Source organism: Notechis scutatus, chromosome 5 (genome assembly GCF_049901735.1).
Source record: "Notechis scutatus isolate UNSWTSFEM ecotype Mainland chromosome 5, rNotScu1.2, whole genome shotgun sequence".
Taxonomy (NCBI): Eukaryota; Metazoa; Chordata; class Lepidosauria; order Squamata; family Elapidae; genus Notechis; species Notechis scutatus.
Genome location: NC_142013.1, coordinates 18475054 through 18499641, shown reverse-complemented (window position 1 = coordinate 18499641; position 24588 = coordinate 18475054). Strand labels below are relative to the sequence as shown.

Genomic DNA, 24588 nt, shown 5'->3' with positions numbered 1-24588 from the left:
GCAGCCCTTGGCTGAAGATTAGAAATCCAAACATTACTTTCTTAGCATGACACTTGAGCATCTGTATTGAAAATAGAACTGTTGGAATGAGATATTTATTTACATCGCTAGCAGTTAACATAGAAACAGAATATTTGTTCAGTTGGTTAAGGGAATTTAATAGTTATTCTTTCAGGATTTTGCCCCATTTCAGTGAGTGGTCTAACTGTAAGGTCCTTGAAGCTTTCTGAGCTTGATTGTTTTCTTGCAAATGTTTCATTATCCAACTAAGTAACATCATTAGTGCTCAATGGCCTAATTCTAGATGGCAGATTTGATAGTTGTTCACCTCCTCTTTTATGAACAGTCTCTTGAAAACCCTGTCTTCTTCATGGAACTCTACAAATTGGTAGCCAGAGAGTTTCGTGAGAAGTTCAATTGTACTTAATATGCTACATTATCAGCTTTCAAATGTGAAAAAGGAATGTTTGTGTTAGATGCACTTTTATTTCTGTCATTAAAAACAGAAGTAACATTTTCTTGCATTTATTCTTCAAATCTACATCCTGTCTTTCTGCTTGTACAAATGGTAATGTACAAATACCATGAGGAGGTTTACAACAATGAAACAAAAAGTAAACATAAACATAATACAAGTAATATCAATTAAGAATTTATAGCTTGCCAAAATTGCTAATGGGAGTCCCACCAGGAAGCTTGTTACTGGGTATTTAACACCAAAGAATATAAAATAGAATGTTCTTTATTGGACAAGGGTGATTGGCCAATAAAGTATATATAAACATAAAGTATATTTATGAATGAATTTATATTCCAATAAACTTCTTGAGACGATGAATTAGGAGATGAAAACATAGGGTAAACTTATGAATAACTAAGTCCACATGACATAGGTTCAGAGTGAAAATTGGAATCCTTTGGTCTTCAGTTTATAATAGTTTAGCTAGTTACGTCATCTTGTAATACAAAGAAGGTTTGGCACCTGTTGTTCTTTCTTTCTTGGACTCATCCTATAGGAATATGAGAAGCGAAAAGATTACTATAATAAGAATGTGGGGCAGGACAGAACAAGTGGCTGTGCTTATCAAATAATCTGCACAGAACCTGGAATTTGGAAGTTCGTTTCTCAATAGATTAAGACTTCTTGAGCCTAAAGAATATTGAGAATTCCAGGCAATTACCTGTTTCTCTTTCTCATTGCTCTGTAGGTTACTATGTACTGGATGCTTTGAAGCAGAATCAACTTTCTGGAAAAAAAAATAGAGAACTACCCTCCCTGATTCAGAATTCTTGACATTCTTATAACCAAGTCAGATCTGGATCTGAAAATATGTAAATCTAAACATATTCTTGCCTCCCTACCCCCAATACCTAAATAACCTCAACTGAATTCTGCTCATCAGCTTAACCCCACTTAAATAGGAAGCCTGTGACATCACTGCTTATGTTACCAATGTTCTCCTCCCTCCGACTACTTTAGTTCCAGCAGCAGAATTCTCACACAGACAGCATTGGATGATGAGAACAAGCTGAGAAGCTCTGGGCATCACACTCTGGTGCTCCATCCGTCATCTGCAGGTAGAGCAATAGATGCATTTGATATGCCTAGATCTTATTTCTTCTTCAAAGAAAACAAAAAAAGAAAACTAACTTCCCCCTGAGGTTTAAAGCTATAGGAACTTCTGGCTTTCCCATTGTATTTATGTTTCCAGGAAACTTTTAATGATGTATAGTGTTGACATTCTTTGTTTCTTATTAAGGTACTATTACTAATCATTGGACATAATACTTTATTAGGGACACAGGATTATCCTTATGTACATATTTAGAATGGAGGTTCAGTGAAGCTGAATGAATCAGGAACACTGGTTGGATTTGATGGGACAGGGTCATTAGAATTCTAATATTGCAAGGCCATGCAGATTTACCTTTCACAGAACTAACATAGAAGCTGAATAACATAGAAGCTGAATTTAACATAGAAGCTGAATAATAACCTGAATGGAATCTCAGCTTGTTGGTGGACCAACTTAGGAGCTTTAGGCAAGCTTCCACCTCTCAACCCAAGACTTTTGTAGAACAGAAAACATTAATTAGTGTTATATCAATGAAGATTCTCAGATATCCACGGCAACTTGACTTCTTTTCTTATTGGTTCGAAATGTTTGGCTGCTTATCCTTCAGTCTGAGCAAATTGGTCAGGGGAAACCAGCCAACCAGCTACTTGGATTGAAGAAGCTACTCGATAAGCAATGAAATATTTCGAATCAACAAGAAAGGAAATCCAGTTGCCATGGCTCAACTTCCAAACATTAGTTAGTGATGTCCCTTAGAAGACTCTCAAGCATTACTATGGACATTATACTTTTCAAATGTTTATTATGTTTACAGCTTTGTGCTTTGTTATATTGCTCCCCACTTAATAGTACTAACATAAAAATACTATTGTAATATTTTGTCAAGTTAACCTATAGCTGGGAGATACCTTAGCTGTGTATCCTTTCCTGGATACATGGAACTGTGAAATCAGTGTAGGAATTTGGTGGAAGTTAGTCTCTTCACTTATGGATCATGTAGAAAGCTTGAAAATTTAAATACATAAATCAAACTCAAGATCACCAAACAAAATGAAAGTATTTGATGCTCAGATTATTTTGCAAGATGTTCCTGTAGCCTCTTAATATTCTTTAATTCCTAAAATAAATGGACTAAACTACTATTAGGGCAAAAAAGTATGGAAAAAAACATTCACACAATTGCAGAATATCTAACTAGTTTATCTTAAACTTGTTGTTCCAAATATGGCACTAAGAATTTCTTGCTTCCTGCAAATATAGAGCTGTAGTCCTGCATATGCAAGAAATAAATGTATTAAATAAATATAATACATAAATGCAAAAAATAATAAATAAATGTAAAATTGTGGTCCTCAAATATCAGAAAAGCACCAGGCTGGGAATGCTATTTGTCAGGGTATTAATCAGGGAGAATAAAAAGAGTTAATGAATCTTGAATAATAGCTATGCTATTTTTAATAATTATTCTTTTACATGTCTTTATATGGCCCAGAGACCATATCTGCAAAAGGACAAAGGAGAGGGCGGGGCAAAGAATATAAATTTCTTTTCTTAACTACATGAAAGATTACAACTTTTCCAAACAATGGAAATGACAGTTCTTCCCAAGATAAATTTCTAACACAAATGTATGAAGGGAATCAAAAGAGAGAATGCAATCACTGCAGTAATTTACATCCAATCAAGAAATCTATATGAACGATGGCATGAAATTTAATGCTGCCTATTTTGCCTTGATTAAACTCCTTTGCAGAGACTTCTATGCATATCAAATATTCACTGTCCTATATACTAAAAAGCTTAGTGTGTGCTGCAAATTTGGACTAAAAAATATGAAAGGTAAGGCTACCATTTGCTCACCTAGAGTTTAACTGTACCTTAAAGCAAAACTGACATGACGATTAAATCAGCACTGTAGGTAGGAGAACCAACAAAGATCCTCCAATTTAAAGGCTATCTTGTTGCAAGACTACTGGCTTTTTCCAGCATCAATTTCTGTAATAACTGAGCAGAGTTCTTTAGACCAAGATGCTTGGAAAAGCCCAATAGGCATGGAATTCTCTTACATAAAGAGGGTGGTGGGATTATTATTCATTTCATTCTAGATTCTGTGAGGGTTACTGAGGTCATGGCAGCAATTTGATCAAAATAGGGCAGAATCAGAATTACTTCTCTTTTTCTTTTCATTTGGGAGTTATGGTTATATTTTGGTTCATGTCAACAATGCAGTGGATGAAGGCATAGTCTTTGAAGACCTTTCAGCCTCCCCAGTTGTCCTTCCCTAGGAAGGGAGGGATGGAGGGAGGGAGGAAGGAAGGGAGGGATGGATGAGGGACGGAGGGGGCGGGAGGGAGGGTGAGAAGGAGGGAGGGAGGGAGGGAGGGAAGGAGGGAGGAAGGAAGGAAGGAAGGAAAGAAGGAAGGAAGGAAGGAAGGAAAGAAAGTCCTGCCTATACCTAGCAGGTCCTTTCCAAGATAGTCCAAGATTCCTAGCCATGAAATTGCCAATATTCTGAACATTGTAATTCTGACCCCTTTGGAGGGTATCTGATAGGGAAATATTTCCTTTAAGATTTCAGTGCAGGACCTTCACAGCTTTGACATTTTTCCTAAGAAATTAACTTCAGATATGTAAGTCTCCAGCATCTGCAAACCTGAACTACATCTGCAGCTGCATATTCATTAACATTTGTGGTCAAGATCATAAACCCAAACCCAGATCTCTACTGTTGCTAAGAAAAATGACTATGAGATGAAAATCTTTTCTTGTCTTATGAAATGTCCATTTATTACTTTGTAGGCTTTTAAAAGTAGCGCTATCTTTTGTATGTTTGCTTTAGAATAAGCTCCATTTAAGTGCAATGAGACATATTCTTAGGGAAGTGAATATTAGGATGCAGTCTAATACTTCCAGTAGAAACATATGCATGCTTGTTCAAAAATAAAGCCCATTGTATCCAAGCAGTTAGGAAGTGAATTGTGGTCTTATAAGAAACATCCTGTTGGTTTCATTCTCTCATTCTCCAATTTAATTAATCTGAGTGTCTGCAACTTCCTCATCTGAGGAGGAAAAAAATGGCCCAGATCTCAGTAAATCTTAAATCTCATGAGTGTTTTGCATTCCCTTGCAGCTCTTGTGATGCACTGAAGGGAGGGAAGGATGTTCTCAAAAGATCACACAAGCTTTTGGGATTGAGATTGATGGAGAAGGATCTGCGCAGGAAAAGGGATGATGCAATAGTTAAGACTTCTGTGCAGAAGTGAATGTGCCTTCTATAACACCATACATTGTTTTATTATAAAGGTCATTTGGATCAATGGAAGAAGGCTACTATATTTTCATTGCCTCATATTTGGTAATGGATTCTATTTTTCATTTTGTATGGACCTTGAACTTCCTAATGCAGGGTTCACACCCTTGAAAAGAACTGGCCTTGCAGAAAAGTGAGGAAGGAAATAAATGCTAATCTTCTCTCTAAATAAATGATTTCTCTCCCCTCTTTTACAATGAAGAATAAAACTCAACTGATAACTTCTCAATGTCCCAAGATGCGCAGCTTTAGTATACTTATTTTCAGATTTCCTTAATCTGAATTACTGGTTTTGATTGCTGTTTTGTGTTCTGCTTTGCTTGTGTGTCGGTTTTGTTATGTTCTATTTGTGTGCATAGCTTTATCTGGGCTCCCCCCCACATTGTCCTGGAGTCCTCTAGATGGAGGGGGATCAAGAAATATTTTTAATTACTCCAGTGCAAACCATTTATAGCCCTGGCCATGCATACAGATGGATTAGATGTCTAGGTAATTTCAGCTTGGCAGTCTCTAGACAGGGTTCATTTGCTCAGATCAGATCCCATCAAAATACATTTGACACTACTACCTTTTTAATCACCCTGATTATCATAGACTGGGATTATCATATCCTATTGACTGGGAAGTCTGAGAGTCAAAATCCATTAATACAATGGGCAACGGGTTGGAGATGGTAAGTCTAACCATATGGAGAGATACTCACTTGCAACTTTCTGCTGGTGTTGGAATTAACATAGTAACAAAAGGACAGCGTTGGAAGGGACCTTGGAGGTCTTCTAGTCCAACCCTCTGCTCAGACAGGAAACCCAATTCCATTTCAGACAAATGGTTGTCCAATCTCTTCTTAAAAACTTCCAGTGTTGGAGCATTCACAACTTCTGGAGGCAAGTTGTTCCAACATGAGTTCTAACTGTCAGGAAATTCCTCCTTAGTTTTAAGTTGTTTCTTTCCTTGATTATCCACCCATTGCTCCTTGTCCTATCCTCGGGTGCTTTGGAGAATAGACTGACACCCTCTTCTTTGTGCTGTCTTCTCTATTTTCCAAAATGTTTCAGGAAAATTGCAATTATTGATAGTAACACTTTGCTATCATATCAACAAAGTATTAAAGGTGATGCATTGTGGATCTTAAGTATGTTAAACTTTTGAATTATCAATTTCACTATCTGAGATATCTCTGTCTTTTCGTCTGGCAAATATTTACATGTAGTTGGATCCCATTTTGTTCTTTAAAAATGTCAAAACTGAGCAAATACGTGGCATGGGATTATGATATGGCTTTCATCTTTGTAATCTCAAGGAAGTCTTCATGCCATCTATATGGTTCACTTGATTTCTTGTTTGAAATTTCACCAATTTGATGTAATGTCACTCCTTTCAATAGCACTTCAGTAGTGCAATAAGATAATATAAAATGAGATTGACATCCATGTTGTTTTCTTGGCAACAATACAGAAATGGTTTTCAACCACTCAGTCTATTAGATTTTCTGCTGGTCTGTCATTCATTAGATTTGGCACTGCCTTGCTGTTTGAAGTTAGCCAAGGTTAATTAGGTATTTCAATTTAATTATGCTTTTAGGAAACATTTTTGAGAAAGGAAAAAAAGAGGCAAGAAAGGGCAGCTAAACACTACATAAATAGAGCATTTACGGGTAACATGGAATTAAGAATGTTCAATATTACATAGATTTTAAAGAAATATACTGTATCATAAAAATTGCAGATAGTTATTAAAATCTAAGCCATATATAAGTATCAACAACAATAATCCACACTATATAAATCAAACAATGAGATTAGGAGTCACTGAATTTCCATCCAAACAGCTGAAGATTTATTCTCATTTAACTTATCACTGAAGATATAAGAATAGTAAGAGTTTATGTTAAAAGAAATGTAACATTCATACAAGGTACAAGACCATTATAGAATTATAATTCCAAAATGCTATTCCAAGCTGCTGTTAAACAATAGTAAAAGTCAATGGTTAAATCAATATTTTACAAATGATCTTGGACAAATCTGCCAATAAAACGGAAAAAAAACATAGTAGTGTTTGGCAATATTTAGTTAGTAACAGCCTAAGAAAATAGATGCTTAAAATCTATTGTTAAACTATTTATGATAACCTTTTGTCCTGAAATGCTATTACTGACAACTACTGAAATATATTAAATATTACATACAATAAGTAATATTCAATACAATTAAGTAATTAATTGTAAATTCATTTTAACATTAATGTTAAAATAGTTATTGAACAAATAGTACCATGAAACAGATGCCTTGCTTGCCTATCTTTTCCATAATATTTAAATATTTTTATTCATATAAAAATTCTAATAAATTTTTTACCGTGTTTCTCCAACAATACGGCCTCCACCAATAGGAAGGCCCAGCATGTTTTTGGGGCATAAAATCAAATTAAGCCCCTCCCCAAATTTAGGCCTATCTTAAAATATGCAAAATAAGGGGGAAGGGCGGGAGACTTGCAGTTAGGAGCGCCCGGCGGGCAGGAATTCCTTGCCACCAGCCGCTCCTAACGGGCGATCATGGCGAAGCGGGAGAGCTCCCTACTCCCACCAAACACCTTTGCTGCAGACACCTTTGGCACCCGCCGCTGTTGCTTTCCCTTCTGCCCATTCCGCCGCCACGCTTGGAGCTGGCGCTTCCGTGTTTGGAGTGCCGCCGCCTTTAGTTATGTGCGCTCCGCTCTCTGAGCATCTCCGTGTGATCGTGACCCTGTCCTTTCCACCTGGCGCCCTTGCTGCTTTCTGGCTCTTTAGCGACCGGCTTCGCGTTTGGAACACATTCGCATTTGGAGTTGGTTTGGGGACTACAAGGCAGCATCTGCGCCTCTTCCCGGCGCGTCTCTAGGCTGCTTCCGGAGCTACGGGCGCTCTCCGTTGCCTACCGGCCCTTCTTCCTTGGGCTCCCTGCCGTGGGGTACACCCACTTCCTCCTGCAAATTACGCCCGCAACTCTTCTCTCCCTTTCCTCTCGCTCCAAAAAGATTGTCATTGTATCCCGCCGATTCGGGCTTCCAGCCACGTTGTGATCCACTAGTGAGGTTGCCCTCTCAGATGGAGGCATCGCAGTCTCCCTCTCTTGCTCGCTCTGAACTTCACACGGACCAAAATAAAAAGATCGCCCGCCGTCATGTTTGGAGCTGCCACTTCCACGTTGGAGCTCCAAATGGTGGCAGCACTCCAAACACGGAAGCGCCAGCTCCAAACGTTGTGGTGGAATGGGCAGAAGGGAAAGCAACAGCGGCGGGTGCCAAAGGTGTCTGCAGCAAAGGTGGGAGTAGGGAGCTCTCTGCGCTTTGCCATGATCACCCGTTAGGAGCGGCTGTTGGCGAGGATGCAAGGGGGGAATTAAGTCACCCGAAAAGACGGCCTAGCCGTTTTTCGGGCTCAAAATAAAATAAGGCCCGGCCTTATTATGTGAGAAACACGGTAGTTGTATTATGCAAGGGAGAAACCAAAATCTCACCATTCATGGATCCTTCTACCTCAAGGATGGATCAAAAATAGATCAAAATCAAAAGTAGATATGTGGGTAAATCTGAAATAGCTTATCAAGGATTTTCAACTTCAACCCACACATTTTTCTTCACGTTCCCAGATCACATTCCCATTCCCAGTCAAATAAAGAAATAAATAGTAACCAGCAATAGACTATTACATCCCAAAACTACTGAGTTTTCATTTTCAGAACAGAATTCCTAGAGTCGAGCATCTAATAAAATATGTATTTTACATCGGGATAGATACTTCTAAATCTTGAGTTCCAGTAAAACAGACTAACAATACACGCATCCAAAATATACCCAAATTTCAATGATTTTCTTCCAAGAAAGAAACTCACACCCTAGTACAAAAGCAATTTCAAGTGGAAATTTGGCATGTTCACATTTCAATAGAAAACACATTGAAGGCAAACTAGTTCTAGTATTTGCTTATTGAGAACCAGTTTCATACAGTGGTTAGGGCACCCAGCTGGAAACCAGGAGACCATGAGTTCTAATCCCATTTTAGGTACAAAGCCAGCTCAGTGATTTGGGCCAGTGACAGTCACTCTCTCAGCCCTAAGAAGAAGGAAATGGCAAACTACTTCTGAAATCTTGCCAAGAAAACTGTTGGTACTTACACAGGCAGTTGCCAAGAGCCAACAATGACTCGAAAGCATGTCTACACAGACAGACACACAGATACACAGACACACCTATGTTCTAGTATTTGGATTTTAACCATGATATACTTTTGAAACAGCTGAAAATGGGTCTCAAAATACATGGAAGGAAACCTGTGCTTCCTTTCGTTTTAATGCTGATAAGAATGTAATCACTAATAACATTTCAATGTTCAAAGTTATGGTTTTGTGTATACAAAACCATAAAAAAACAAAAATAATTGCAAATCTAAATAGCATTCTCACGAAGGCTATGTTTGTTGGGGCAGCTGGGTGATGTCGACAAGAAGGCTTGTGGCTTGATAGAAACTGAAGAAGGTGATAAGCTGTTAGAGATATCTTCTGCCTTTTTTAATATCTCTTGCTTGCATAAAGGTTAGCAATAGTAATAACATTTACTTATGCTAGTTGTATTATTAATAGGCCTGGAGGATGCTTGTGATACTCACACCTCTAGTTTTGTTGGGATCTTTCTTGTTCTTTAGGTGAGGACAAGGTTGGTCACAAGGACAAAGAGAAGCAAGAGCTTCCATAGCCTGTTCATCCCACAGACGAAGTATCTCCTTCACGTTGATTCTTCCTGGCCATGGATAGATCCACGCAAGAGCTTTTCCTCAACTTTATGATAGTCCTGATAACAGTACTGCTCATGTGGCTTCTGGTGAAGTCTTATCAAGATTGAAAGACTCATATTCCTGGAATCATGGAAGGATCTGCTTCTGGTGAAGGATGAGAATGCTACTCCTCAGAAGTGCTTCTCGGTGTGCTCCACAAGTTTCAATGTAGAAAAAAATGTAATGCATTTTTTAAAAAAATAAAAATACCTCATTTATATGTATCTAACAATTCAAATGGATCTAAGAAGGTGTACATTAATTTTTCTTCAAAGCACGGCATAAACACTCTTTTACCTGAATTTCTTTTTGTAAATGATGGGTGTATCTCATTAGAATCACGAAAGTAGCTACAAACATGACAACTCATTAATGCATTAGCTTACCGTGACTTAGACGCTCATGAAGTCTTCATTATTTCAATTTTATGTAATCAATTAGTGGACATGTGCTGCTCTACCATTTGTTATCATTTGGATAAATAATAACATTTGATGCGCTTCCTGTTCTTTTTAATTGTCTTCTTGATGTTGCCTTTGTAAGCAAGCCTTTTCTTACAGGATAACAGAAGGTTATGGTATTTCACGAACACTAAACTCAGATCTTTAAATATTGTTGTATGCATTCTAATTCAGCAGATACAAAAGCAGGAATTTGGCAAAACACCTAGATCAGGAATGGATGAATAAACAGAGTTTTGATCGGATAACTTGTTGAAACATGAATCTTAAATGCCTGGAGGTACCATGAATCTGGGGCCTTCAACCCTGCATATCAGTGAGCCATGTCATTTCCCCACCAAAACATAAATACATAAACATAAAACCTTGCAATTGAAGAGTTCCAGAATAGGGATCTGCAGAAAGGATCTTGCAAAGGCAGAAGAAGGGCATAATATGGTGTGTTAAATCTATTTAACATACAATCTAGTTTCTTAATTATGCACAGAAATATATCAAATAAATATACTATACATATCAGGGGTGTCAAACTCACGTTATCAAGGCGTCATCACATGACATATTGGGACTTCCCTCCCTTTGCTAAACTGGGCGGGGGCATGGCCAGCATGTGACGGATCCAGCCTGTGGGCTGGGAGTTTGACAGCCCTGGTATATATCTTCTCAGAGATTCGTCCCCTTGGGAGATCTCATTACATTCATTGAGACTTTATCCACAAATAAATGGGCAAATTCCCTGTAGACTTTTTTCTAGATTAGACTAGAAATAGTCTTCTCATTTCTCCTGTTGTCCAGAAATGGACTTCATCTTTTAAAACCCTAACTGAAACATAAAACAAATATGATGAGTACCATTAATCCTCAAATACTTCACCATTTTCCTGCTTTTGTCACACTGGATAATGTACTCTAAGTCTTGAGGGGTCTCATCCAAAGCTTTCAGAGCTGTATGTGACCCTGGGGTTGTCCAATTTGCAGGTCACTAAGTCCACTTCTACCCCTAATGTTAGAAGACCCATTGCATCAGATCTTCTTGCACCCTCTCAGGCTTCTTGTTGCATACATGATGCCAAACATTCGTGCATATCACACCATCCTTCCAGCAAGGTAACCTGAGAAGATGGTCAATGAAATTGACTTATGGTAAAAGAGAGATTATACATAGCCTTGACATTTAGCATCTTCAATCAAAAGAAGCAACAACTATTTGAGTAATTTGCAAATTTCTATTCCACTTCCTGGCTAGTTGCTGACCAATACAAGCACCATACAGAAAACAAGCGATCTATTTTTTGTGACTTTCCTGTCACTGAGGCAGTTTCATATACTCTTCTGGTATCTATCCTACTTGAATATGTGTGTCATCATCACATATTCTCAGATCTCTACCCCAGCTTAAAAATACTTCCCTACCCCTTGGGAATATACATATGAAACCAATGCTTTAGTGCTTCAGTAGCTGTTGGCCTAGATTCCCTGCCTTTGGTCAAGTATGGAGCCATGGAATGTGCTCGAAATATACTTCTCATTGATTCAAAGGCCATGTTTAAAGGCAAGCAGAAAATGTGATTCAGCTGCTTGACACACATCAGAGAAGCCGGGGGAAATCCCGTCCCATGAGAGACAGTTGTATGGCATTTTTTAAAAATTAACAAAGAGTCCCAGCCCAGGACACTTTAGGCTTAAGCAAAAAAGCTAGCGAGAAGCAGAAATACTATTTTTCCTATAGCTTTCCCCCCCTCTTTCTAATGGTGAAAAGACATGGGGTGCTGCAAGAAATACAAACTTCTTTAAAATATCATTTTATTATATTGTTTCTAATATCTTAAGGCAGTGAACATACATAATACTCTTTCCTCCTCCTTTGTTCCCTCAACCCTCCTGTGATTTGGGCTGGGCTGAGACAGAAGGACTGGCCCAAAGTCACCCAGCCAACTTCCATGCCTAAAGTGGAACTGGAACTCACTGCCTCCTGGTTTTCTAGGCTGGCCAGCACCTTAACCACCTCACTGGACTGGCTCCCTATATAAAACATAGTTAGCTATATTTTATCTTTTAAAAGGTCCATTTAGAACAGGAGTGGGCAATTCTTGGTGAATGGTAAAATAATATGTACACTGGAGCTGACCTCTACTGCTCTGTAACATTTCCTTGGTAACAATCAGGGGTGGGATCCGGACCGGTGTAACTACCGTTTCGGTGATTTTACACTTTACATTTTAGAGTCAAAAACCAGAAGAATGGTGAGGAGCAGAGCTGCTTGAGCACTATGGGTTATAGTAAATTCAGAGATCATGATGACATAGCGGAAAAATTACCTTGGATATCCCTAAAAGTATTACATAAATTATGACTTGCTTTCTGCCTTCTTTAGAGGTCTTACTTATTCTGCATGTCAGTCCAGCCCTTTGAATCTGTCTTTCAATGTTTAGCATCAATTATGCTATTTATGGTGATGTTGGAACCACTCACTTCACTGCCACTTAAACCCTAAAGATGCAAAGGGTTGTGGTTTTCAAGTGCTCTAACAACCTGCTAGTGCTTGGCAACCGTATCATATCAAACTTAAAGGGATCCCCCAGATGTTTAATCCTTACAGAGAACTCAGATCTCCCTCTATCAGACTCTGTTCCAGTTGGACTAAGGACCAGCAAGAGACTTAAATGGGGTGTTTCCAGACAGAAGATTATTTTGCATCTACATCAATCTTCATTCCATTGATTTTTGTCCCTAGGTTAAAAAAGTGGGAAATGTAGCAGGAAGATTTATTTATTTAATACATTGCAACCCAGAGAATATAGGTCCACTGTACCACATCTGAGCTATAAAATGGGACAAGATGGAAGGACAAAAGAGAAAGTCTTTAAAGATAAAGGTAAAAGTTCCCCTCGCACATATGTGCTAATCATTTCCGGCTCTAGGGGGCAGTGCTCATCTCTGATTCAAAGCTGAAGAGCCAGTGCTGTCTGAAGATGTCTCCATGGTCATGTGGCTGGCATGACTAAGTGGCAAAGGCGCATAGAACGCTGTTACCTTCCCACCAAAGTGGTCCCTATTTTTCTACTTGCATTTTTACATGCTTTCGAACAGTTGGCAGAAGCTGGGACAAGTAACGGGAGCTCACCCCTTTACGCGGCACTAGGGATTTGAACCGCTGAAGTGCCAACCTTTTGATTGAGAAGCTCAGCATCTTAGCCATTGAGCCACCGCGTCCCTAAACTCTCTTTACTGTCATTCAAAGGAGATCCTTTTGCCTTTATGAACTTCCTACACACTCTGAAATGAACCACATTAAAGTGGGTTCCCCAGATCTGGGGATGGATTTAAAATCAGCTAAATCTGGATTCTACCATATCATTAGGAAACAAATTATACACTATTTCTCCTTAGTGAACGGAATTGAGTAAGACGGTATCATTCTTCTTCCAAATCCTTCTCTTGAAAATACTTGAGCAGAAACACTTAACATTGCTTCATTTTAAATAATGACCCTCACACACTTTTCCTATTTGGAATGATATTGTTTATTCATATAATTCACAAATAATTAGGCAATACCTCAAATTCAAACTTTCAATGTTAGCAATTTCATAGCCTACCCTATAACAGTCAGAATGATTTTAAAAGAAATAATGGTACAGTATGAAATACCGTGATAAATACAACTGAGTGTAGATTACCCAGGGTATCAAAGGGAGCTGAGGACAACCGAAATGGACCTGTTCCTTTGAAATCCCACTTTAAAAAAAAAAAGAATATTTGCATGAGCTTCATGGAAAAGGTAATGCATCTACCAGTCATTTCAGTACAATTTTATGAGAATGTTCTATACAGAATGTGCACATTTTCTTCCCTTAAATCACTGTCTTTGCTTAATAACCAGTTACGTTTGCTCCTTTCATGCGTCTTTGTTAATTCCTTTCAGCTAGGAACAAAGCTGATCATCCAAGGCCAAAATTCAATAATTGAAAAATGAAGAAAATATAGCTTTGTCCCTTTAAAGCAATCAAAAACACACTCACACACAATCCAATTGCACTCAGATATGCAGAAATACAACCAGTGAATTCTGCACTTTCAAAGTTTAGCTGAATACTGTGACTGTAGTCCAGTATAAACCATCAAGGAATAAATCTCTCTGTTCTTTTTCTCCAAAAGGATACTTTTTTATAAGCATGGTGGTTGGCGGTGAGAAGAACATCTGATGAGAAGAACAGTCCAGCACATACTGTATGAAGGCCACCAAGTTACATAATGTTGGTGACCTGCTTACATCCATTAATTCTTATCAATTTAACTCATTCCCTCAAATTCATTCAACCTCCCTGCCATCATAGCCTCATTATAAATTCTTTATGTATGATAAAATTATTCACACATTTTTTTATTACAAATCTTACTATTGACTTTTTTTTCATGAAGCATGCACGTTTGCATGAGGGAGAAATCGTTACATTTAATGTATTTTGCCAAGACTAGGCTGAAGTCATGTATACTGCCTTCTAAATAATATTCAATGCATGAGACCAGTTTAATACAAGCATTTTTCAGTCCTTTTCACTTCAGTGCCATTCAGTTAAACAGGACTGAAAAAAGTTGACTTACAACCCTTTTTTTAAAAAAAGAAAACAGTTATCATAAAACAAAATGAATAAGTTAAAAGGTTTTCACAGTACAAGTTTCCAACTAAATTATTCTGTCTATATAAACAAACAAACAAAAAAAAATATCCCCCACCCAGCTACAGAAATACAGTTCTTTAATTAAATGAAATATCCAGTAGCAAAGCGAAGAGCTAAGAACCTAAAAAGTGTGTCCTAATCATGACAGCTTTCAGATGTGTGAACTCCAACTCCCAGAATTCCCCAGGCGGCAGGGGCTGACTGGGGAATTCTGGGAGTTGAAGTCCACGCATCTGAAAGCTGCCAAGGTTGAGACACATTGGTTTAAAAGAAAGGAAAGAAACACAGGACATCAATTCAAAGTGTTTAACACTGCAAGATATTGCAATATGAGCTCTCTTTGACAGTAACCAAACTCTCCATCGGAACAGTGGGAGGCGGTTCCTGAAAGAGAGCGCGAGAAATGAATACTGCGTCAAGAGAAGCAGGCATGCACTTGCTGTGATCATTCAATGTATCAGCAATTTATCTCTAGATGGTGGCATAACACAAGAACCAGGCAGTGTTTCCAAATCAAACCATGAGAATGGCTACAGGTTGATCAAGCTTTCCGAGGCAGCGAAGTGAGGGCATAATGCCATATTCGGATTCTGCAGCTGCCGGATAATCCGTTTGTGGAATTTCTCTCGCACCCGATTGAACTCCATTATGTCCAGGGGGTCCTCTTCAATCCAGAATTTATGAAATTCATGCATCAAGTAGCCTACGGGGACAAAAAGTCAACGGAAATTTGAATTCAAGTGAATCAGGGTTTTCCTTTGGTGCGTCAAAAGTTTTACCATTCCTCTTCTAAATATAACCTAATCCAAATGTCAATGAATGCTATGACTTTCTTTGGCAACGTGGGAGAATACAAACTGCATGGAGAGAAGGAAGCATTGCTGAAGGCAAGTCAGCCCAAATGGGCTCTCGTAAATCTCTGCCCGCATGCACACAAGACAGGTGAAAAGGACTAGTTTGGAAAAAAGCCATGTGCTATTTTTTTTTTTAATGCAGATAGAATTACAGACATTTTAATGTTGCAGTATTTAAGTGTATGTAATTACTTTTTCACCTTTTCCAGGTGCTCTTTTTTTTAAAAATCAAAGTCCTAAGGGTGCTTTTTTTTTTTTTTCAAGAGGCAATTGGACTTTCTGGTTTTTCTTTGAAGACGTTTTGCTTCTCACCCAAGAAACTTCTTCAGCTCTGAAGCTCTTTCAGTTTCTTGGATGAGAAGCGAAACATCTTCAAAGAAAAACCAGAAAGTCCAATTGCCTCTTGAAATAAAAAAGCACCTTTGGGACAACCAGGACCTGGGTGACTGAGAACCTCCATAGACTATTTTGTATCAAAGATATTTTACGCCATCCCAAGAAAATGTTTTTTTCTTATCATTCTTATTATCACTAACTCTCCAAAAGGCCTTGACTTGTTTCTTCAGTGCAATTTTTCTAGGTAAGGACAAAATCAAAACCAAATAGCTAAGTTATTGTTTTAAAATTTAAACCATCATTTTTAAACTGTGCATTTTAACACTGCATTTGCATGAACCTATAATCCAAACCATATAAAGTTGGAAAAAAATGAAAAAGAAGCCTGCGGTTGGAATTCTAGCAGAGCAAAAACCCAGAAGGTACAAAAATTGAAAAATTTAGTTTCCCAGAAGGTTTTTTTTTCTCAAAGTATCTTTGCAAAAGTGTCCTCCAACTTTACCCAAATAACAGTAAAAACAAAACCTCCAAAACATGAACCTCACAATGTTATCCTTTTGAATGTTTTTTTCTAGCAGAATCTGTCTCAAACTAGCAATGTAGACAGCGTCCACACTGCTAGTCGAAGAGCATTTTTTGAATAAACAGTATAAAACCAAGGATATGAATGGAAAATGTAAATCTGTGGCCAATGGAGAACTACTGTGCACCAGAATTTTCAATATAGAATAGAATTCTTTATTGTCCAAGTGTGATTGGACACACAAGGAATTTGTCTTGATGCGTATGCTCTCAGTGTACATAAAAGAAAAGATACATTCGTCAAAAGTCAAGAATCATAAGACACAACATTTAATAATAGTACCTTATGATTCAGGTATGGCAGCCATTTCAATCAGGTAAAATGAAATATAAATGCTGAACCAATAGTTCTTCCAAGAGATCAAGAAGTTCCCAAATATATGATATATATTGGTGTTTCTCAACCTTGGTAACTTGGAAGATGCTTGGACTTCAACTTCCAGAATTCCCCAGCCAATACACATGCATACACATACACACAACTTTTGGCAGGTTCATAATGAGTAGTTCTTGACTTATGAACCACCACTTTGTGACTATTTGAAGTTGACTGTCAGATCCTGAAAAATCTAGTTACAACCCAGATTCGAAGTTCTGATAGCCAGGCCTCCATGCAGTCACATCACCATATATTTTGGGTGCTTGGCATCAGGCCTGCATTTGCAGCTATATGTAGTGTCCTGACATCCCATGACCGTGATTTATGCCTTTTTGCTGGTGTTTATTTGTATTTTTTGGCAAAAAGCCTCCCAGAATTATTTGGTTAAGTTGGGCAGCTACAGAAATTCGTATGAATGAATGAATGAGTGAGTGAATGACACCTCAGCGTGAGCCATGGGTTCACTTTACAACAGCAGCATTCATTTAATGACCATGGCATTTTGTTGCAAAAAAAGGATTGTAAAATCAGGCTCAGTCATATGGTGACCTGCTTAATGACCATTGTGACTTGTGACCATAATGGCAGGTTCAATTATGGTAGTAAGTCACATACAGCCTATATGTACGTTCAGTTTTGAAAGTATGCATCAACCCTCCGTATTTAGCAGCTTTAGATAAATCGAAATTGGGAGAACCAAAAATTCTACTTCAGTTGTTGATGGCTAAGCTTCACACAGGAAAATGCAATAAAAGGCAGTGGGAATGAATGAATGCAAAATTAGTCAGAATTTGATCCGGTTACTGCAAAGCAACGTTAGTGTATTTGACACTAGGAGACATTTTGGAAAAAAAAAGATCTGAAATGTATGACTTCTTTCTCTTGAAACCTGTTGTTGCTTAGTGAATGGAAACTATCACAGCTTTGGCTGAAGCAACAAAGGAATTGTGCGATATGTTGAAATCCTGAGGTAGTCAAAGTCCATGTTATTACAGAAAGAATAAGGAAGGGGCAGAATTGGAAGACAAGAATTAAAAAAATGAGTGTTTGATTGTGGCAGAAATAAAACAGCACCATCTGCTGGCCTTGGCAAATAATAACAACATTTCATCCTAATGTCACATTTGCACAAATCGTCCTGAATAATGTTAAAAATTATCTAACATAAAAGTTTTAATCATCAAACAATACAGAGGAAAGTGGGATGTGGGAGACATTTGAAAACTGTTTTTTTCTGGGGGGGGAGACAAGTCAACTTTAGCCAACATGGGGAAAATGTTCATTTGTTATGAGGTTTTGCATTAAAAAAAATGGTTTATTTTTCCTGAAACAGATCTATTCCTGCCAAATATTGGTCATTCTAAGAACCTAATATTAGTTTTAATATAAAGCATATATTTAGTCATTGGAATGCAGCAACATTTTATGTAATTGTGATTTGAAGAAAAATTGTGCACCTGCATGCATACATAAATGCAGTCATTCTCTCTTACACAGAGAAATCCACCCACCCAACCTTTCTCTCTCTCAAACACAAATACTCACAAAATGTTTGCTGGAAATGGGCTAACGTTGGAGCTTCCGGGGCAACATTGTAGAAATGTGTCTTCAGAGCACCGCTCACAAGCAGGTTGTATGCAAGTTCTGTTATGTTGATGCCAACAATAGCAAAGGAATAGCTGCAAGAAATACAGAAATGAGATTGCAAGGAATGAAACTAAAACGGATGGAACTATGACAACTAGAAAATCCACAGTCATTTCTCTCTCTCCAAAAAGTCACGTTTAACAGTTTCTTTTTTCAGTTGCAATTGCATGCCATTATGAAAATCTGAATTTGCCATCTTTTGTTGAATGTCTACTTCCTGTCTCATGCTTTTTTCCCCCAACATCACAGCATGATTGGAAAAGAGTATACAGGTAGTCCTCAACTTATGACCATTCATTTAACAACTGACACTTATGACAGTGCTGAAAAATGGACTTACAACCAGTCCTCTCGTTTATGAACCCTGCAGCATCTCTGCAGTCACAGGGATTTGCACACTGGAGGTCTTTTCACCTGGAGGTAGTGTACACAGTCTCCCTTCATTGTATCCCTTCCACAACTGTGCAAGTGGGCTGAGAGTGAGAATGACTAACTCAAAGTCATCCAGTGAACTTCCTTGGTGGAGGGTGGACTTGAATTTGTTCTAGTCCACCATGGTAACCCCTAGACTATGCTCACTCCCCAATGGAGGACAGCATGGAGCTTATTAAAATCAACAGCTAAGCAGAGTGTTATTACATTGCACATCTTATCTCATCAATCATCACCATCTCCTTTTAACAACCCCATAATCCTTTGTGGGATGGAGTCTGGGCAACTGAATGGAGCTGAGTGTTTACTGGCCGGATGCCCTTCCTGTCACCAATGCAGAGTTATATTCAGCAGATATATTCTTGACGTGCCCAGAGAGAGAAATATCTGTCTCTACCTAGGATTGAATTCATAGCCTCCTGATTGTGAAGTGAGAGCTCCACTGCTAGGCCACAGCACCACTCTCATCACCCATGACTTCAAAAAATGAACTGCATGAAGCAGAAGTATTTCTGGAAGATAAGAAATCTCCTTCTATAATTCTATGGAAAGCAAGCAGGAATTTAATTATAAAATGATCAGCAAATGAGGATGACTCTAATGAGATTTCAGGTTTGGAATGTTGCACTTACCCAATAGCTTTATCATACTTTTTCTTCTCCCATTCAGTCTTGCTATATTTGCTGGAAAAAGTTAAATAAAGGAATGGTTTACAAATGAAAATGGTTTTCTCCCCGTAGTATGCCAATGGAAAAGCTAATCAGTTTGCTAGCATTGTATTCTGTCTTTTGAGTTGGGCTTTCAAACTGTTTATCTCTGAAGCCAATGTAACTTGTTTGGCTTATAAACCTATTTCCGTGTTAAAATGTTTCTGAGACGGATCCTCTTTGTGTCATAGACACGGACTAATTCTTCAGGCAGCCTAAAAATTAGAGTACACTAAGGAGAGGGAAAAATGTAACTGTTCTATATTTCTTTCACATTTTTGCAAGCCTGACTGCAGACAAGTCACTTGAAAAAGTCAGAGAAAAATAACGTTTTCTTATTGGAAGGAGAAAAGAGGAAAATGCATTGCCTTCATGTGGAATTGTTTTTAAACATCTGAAAACTAGTTTACATGTGATGTCCCACATTCCTGATAATGTATTCATCTGGTTTTGAAAAGTGAATTCCCCTAAATCTGGATGGGAAATCGCAGTTCTTAGTATCATTAAAAAAAATGGACAAATAACCCATATTCCCTTAAATCAAGGGTCCCCAACCCCTGGCCCACGTGCCACTACCACCAGCATCTCCCCTCTCCCCAGAAGAGTCACCAAGCTGCCTTACGCCCTCAAGCAAGATAGGCTGCATCTCAGGAGGCTTCTTATGTGAGAAGATTGTTAAAAGAGAAAGGAGTGATTTCGAATCTATTTACTCTCCCCCCCACCATCTTATCCTGCCTAAAAGGAAAACAAACCCAGTTACAGAGCTTATGGGATTGCAATGTAATCACATTCCCTGGATTACTGGAGTAGGGGTGTGTGAGGGGGGAGTGCTACTAAGATGGAGAATGGTGATTCCATTATTACATTTTGCATGACAATTATTCAACACCTTCCTGGGAGGAAAAAGTATCTGGGAGTGAAGAAAGAAAAGCTTGTCATAGGTGAAATGGCAGAAATACCACTAAGACATTTTGGATAGTTAGAGTTAATATTAGAGATAGTTCAGTAGGGCTTCAGCAGGGGGTTGGAGGTCCAAAGGTCCCTCTAACTCTGTTATTCTGTTTCTAAATCACTAAACTTTCAGTTAGAGGAGATATACGATACCATTCCCTTTAACTTTTAAACATCAATAACCCCCAAGAATATTTGTGGTTTAGGACTGAACTGTGAGGTCCTTGATGCTCTCTGAATTTGGTTGCTTTCTTTCAGACATTTCATTACCAAGCTAGGTAACATCATCAGTAGCTCTGATTATATTACCTAGTTTGATAATGAAATGTCTGCAAGAAAACAATCAAGCTCAGAGAGCACCAAGGACCTCACAGGTCAATACTGAGCTACAAATATTCTTTTCTGCCAGTTTTTTTTTTAAGTCATGAGATGCCCATAGTCAACTGGAGTTAGTTGCTTTACCTAGCTAATCTCTCTCTCTCTCTCTCTCTCTCTCTCTCCTCTCTCCCTCCCTCCCTCTTTCATGGATGCTTTTAATTGGAGAATTACATGCATGTCTGCAAAACTAATTCTGAATTAAAATCTCTAGGAAAAGAAACATTGAGACAGAATAATAGGAACATTTGAAACTCCTATTTGTCTTTTGGAAGATGAAGAATGACTTCATCTTGTTATGTGGAAAGGTGTATATTCTGATTTCCAATAAAGTTTAATTTGTCCTCTAAAATAGACAAATAGGCCAGCATTTTCCCTTAAAAGCAAAATTAACAAGTCACATTCAACATTCAATATATTTCTCCAATTGTTTTTTGAATCCAGCATTCTTGGCTATTGCCTTTTTTTTTTTTTTTTTACAAAAATAAGAACTGGAACTTTATAGTATAGTAGGATTACTGATTGACATGTTACAATGCAATGTGGTTGTTGTGGGGATATCTGAGGTAGATATCTGAGGAATTCTCTTTCCTGCTATGAACCTGCTTTGTTATTTCTACCAGTATGAAAAGTCCTTTTGAAGATGTCCTGCTGCCCAAAGCTTGCTGAACTATCACATGGAGAAGAGGGCCTTCTCCTCTTTAGCTCTCATCTGGCCCTCAGGAAGTGCCCCAGAAGTCAACCCAACTGTAAGACTTGAAAAAAAAAATCCCCCCTTGAGGAGACTTACAAATAGGCATGAGAGGAGACCATGGAATCTACTCAAACTCACAGATGAACAAAATCCTGAAACAGAGAAGAATGTTGAGGCTGTTGAAACTTCTAAGCAGAAGTTTCTTTTTTGATGAAGGCAAAATATAGCTTTCTATAACTTAAATCTATTAAATCAGGGCTGTCAAAACTCACAGCCCATGGGCTGGATGCGTCCTGTGCTGGCCACACCCACACCAGGTTTGGCGAAGGGGGAAAAGTTAGTTCACGTGACAATGCCATGATAATGCGAGTTTGACACCCCTTTATTAGATGAAGACCTGCCCTCTTAGAAATAAGACTTTGCATTTTTTTTATCTGAGAGATTTTCAGAGATTTTTCAGAATATTTACACTTTTACACACACACACACACTTAAACTTTCATTGAGTCATTCCTTCAGCCTCATCAGTGGTAAGGAAAACATATTTCTTTCTTTCAACCTTTCTTTCTTGGTTCTTTTTATTGACTGACTTCTTTGTCCTCATCTGCACCTAGACTATGCAATCACTCCTTTCTCCCTCACCAAGGTCTTCTTGCAAGGAAGCCTTTCAGGGTCTTTAATAATATTAACAATAGGTACCTTGGATGCAATGCCAAATTAACTAACAGGAGCACCACCTGAACACCGTCAGCATTAGTCAATTGCAAAGGCAGCTTTACTTGGAACAGCTTACATCCTGGGATTATACCTTTAACATTATTAAACAAAACTGGAGTGACTCGATAGGTGGGCAAAAATGCCAAATTCAATCTAAACACTTGGTTGGCTGTGCAACTACCATCACTACCACCAATAGTAATTAATTTATATAATGTCTGACTTTTGGTAGAGCCAACTTCCCAGATTTTGTTTTAGTTTATTCCCCTGAATCTCCTTTACAACTGATTCCAAACTTTAGTGCAAAGCTTATAAAATAGAAAAGAAATATATGTATATATACCTTATTTCCTCTTTAGTGATTTCCCTTGATTGTGAAAGATGAAAAAAGAAAAGAAAAGAAAAGAAGTAAAAAAAAAAGTCTAAACGTGGATTCATGTTCATGATTTGTTAATGAAATAAATATGTCAAAGCATTTTATCCCATCCCTAGCCCAACCCCCAAGTAAAAGAATGCAAGAAAAGCAGAGTATTTTATATCAAGAAAAAAGGGGATGCAAACTGATCTTTCAAATGATTTATTAGATGCTGTTGCTAATTCCAGCTTCAAACATTACCTATATTTGGGCTGAAGTGAGTCTAAGAGAATTTGCTGAGCTGCAGGTCCATCATGTTCAGCAAAGTATCTAGAAGGGAGAGTGAAAAACACATATGCATGACAGGTATATATTTTTTTCAACATCTGGATAGTCTTAGAATGCACAGACAAACCACTCTGTGTGTGTAAGAAACTGAGACCTGTTCTTTCCGTAAATGAAGTACTCTCCTGTTAAAAATGATCTACCCTAGTGATTCTCAATCTGTAGTCTGCGGATCCCGAGGGGGTCACAATGTCGTCACAGGGGGTCCGTGAAGTCTTGAAGAAATGCTATGATTTAAATCTTTAATTAAGTCTTGGGGATCCATGGCCACAAAAGATGTTAAGAGGGCCCATGGCAAAGAAAAGATTGAGAACCACTGATCTAACCAAATGCATACCAGGAAATGTTCTTAACTTGTCTAAAAATATATGGGAACGTACACCAACTGAAGAATCAAATCATTATATATGAGCACCATGGGTGGAAAAGGTAGAGATCTGATACTCCTATTTAAAAAAAAAACAACTGCTGACATTATAATTGTTGTGTTTAAAAACTAAACCCTTGGTTTAGTTTTCCTACACTGTAGGCGCTATCGTGTTGATTTTGAAGAAATTATCATCAACCCAGGGACAGATAGTTGCAATGAATTGAATACAGACTACCCAAATGTTTGAAGAATAGTTGTCTTGACAAAGCCTGGATTTTTTTCCGAAAGAAAGAAAGAAAGAAAGAAAGAAAGAAAGAAAGAAAGAAAGAAAGAAAGAAAGAAAGAAAGAAAGAAAGAAAGAAAGAAAGAAAGAAAGAAAGAAAGAAAGACCAATACAATTTGTACCTTTTAATTCATGATATGAAAAGAAATAAAAAGATACTTACATCAAGTTATACAACCCCAGGAGCCCCATTCCTCTAAAATCTGTTTTAGGATCATCACCTTGGAAACCAATTTCACACCACTGCTTGGAAATCCGAGCTTCCAAAGGAGAATCAGGTTTCAAGCATTTCCATAGCTTTGGAAGTAAAAGAAAATCACAGATCTGTTATAACACATTGTGTGCAATGATTATTACTTTTTAAAAAATCCATCCTTATTGGCTTTGCCTTCATTGTTATGCATGATGTTGCAGGATCCTGGGGCGATGTGGCAGCTAAAAATCAGCAAGGTTTTCTCCTTGACACTGCAAACATTTCAAACATGGCCCCTGGGAAATCTGATTTGCTTTAATACAGAAATGGTGCAAGAATCCTGATCAGGCCTTCATAGTTATTTTCTCTAGCTTGGCACAAACCTCTAGGCAAAGCTGAAAATCATAGAATGGCTGTAAATACCATTAGCTATAAAGGGATTTTTTCCCCTCTCCCTTATGCTAATTTTGTAAGAGCATATCAGGGGCTGTCATACTGGAGACTCTGTTGCCCCCAAAAATGGATATT

At 38.0% G+C, this 24588-nt stretch overlaps 2 protein-coding genes across 8 annotated transcripts in view; one reads left to right on the top strand and one right to left on the bottom strand.

The window, feature by feature from the left end:
- The first annotated feature begins 1488 nt into the window (after positions 1 to 1488).
- Positions 1489 to 9935, top strand: SLN (sarcolipin). 2 transcript variants are annotated; one of them, XM_026685352.2, is made up of 2 exons: positions 1489 to 1578; positions 9569 to 9935. In XM_026685352.2, exon 2 carries the CDS (start codon positions 9670 to 9672, stop codon positions 9763 to 9765), a length of 96 nt encoding a protein of 31 aa, XP_026541137.1. In that variant the 5' UTR covers positions 1489 to 1578; positions 9569 to 9669; the 3' UTR covers positions 9766 to 9935. The 2 variants fall into 2 exon arrangements, with proteins under 2 accessions (XP_026541137.1, XP_087822355.1); XM_087966229.1 differs by lacking the exon at positions 1489 to 1578 and adding an exon at positions 3279 to 3416.
- A 3729-nt stretch (positions 9936 to 13664) lies between these two features.
- Positions 13665 to 24588, bottom strand: part of ELMOD1 (ELMO domain containing 1) — a 43735-nt gene continuing 32811 nt past the window's right edge. For 5 of the 6 annotated variants that reach the window (XM_087966227.1, XM_087966225.1, XM_026685344.2 and 2 more), the window contains 6 exons: positions 24031 to 24164; positions 23131 to 23199; positions 22858 to 22881; positions 19703 to 19753; positions 18537 to 18670; positions 13665 to 15543 (listed from right to left, as the gene is read on the bottom strand). In XM_087966227.1, the coding sequence (XP_087822353.1) occupies positions 15371 to 15543; positions 18537 to 18670; positions 19703 to 19753; positions 22858 to 22881; positions 23131 to 23199; positions 24031 to 24164 (585 nt within the window). In that variant the 3' untranslated portion in view covers positions 13665 to 15370. The remainder of the gene's footprint in view (positions 15544 to 18536; positions 18671 to 19702; positions 19754 to 22857; positions 22882 to 23130; positions 23200 to 24030; positions 24165 to 24588) is intronic. The other variant, XM_087966228.1, reaches the window with a different exon arrangement.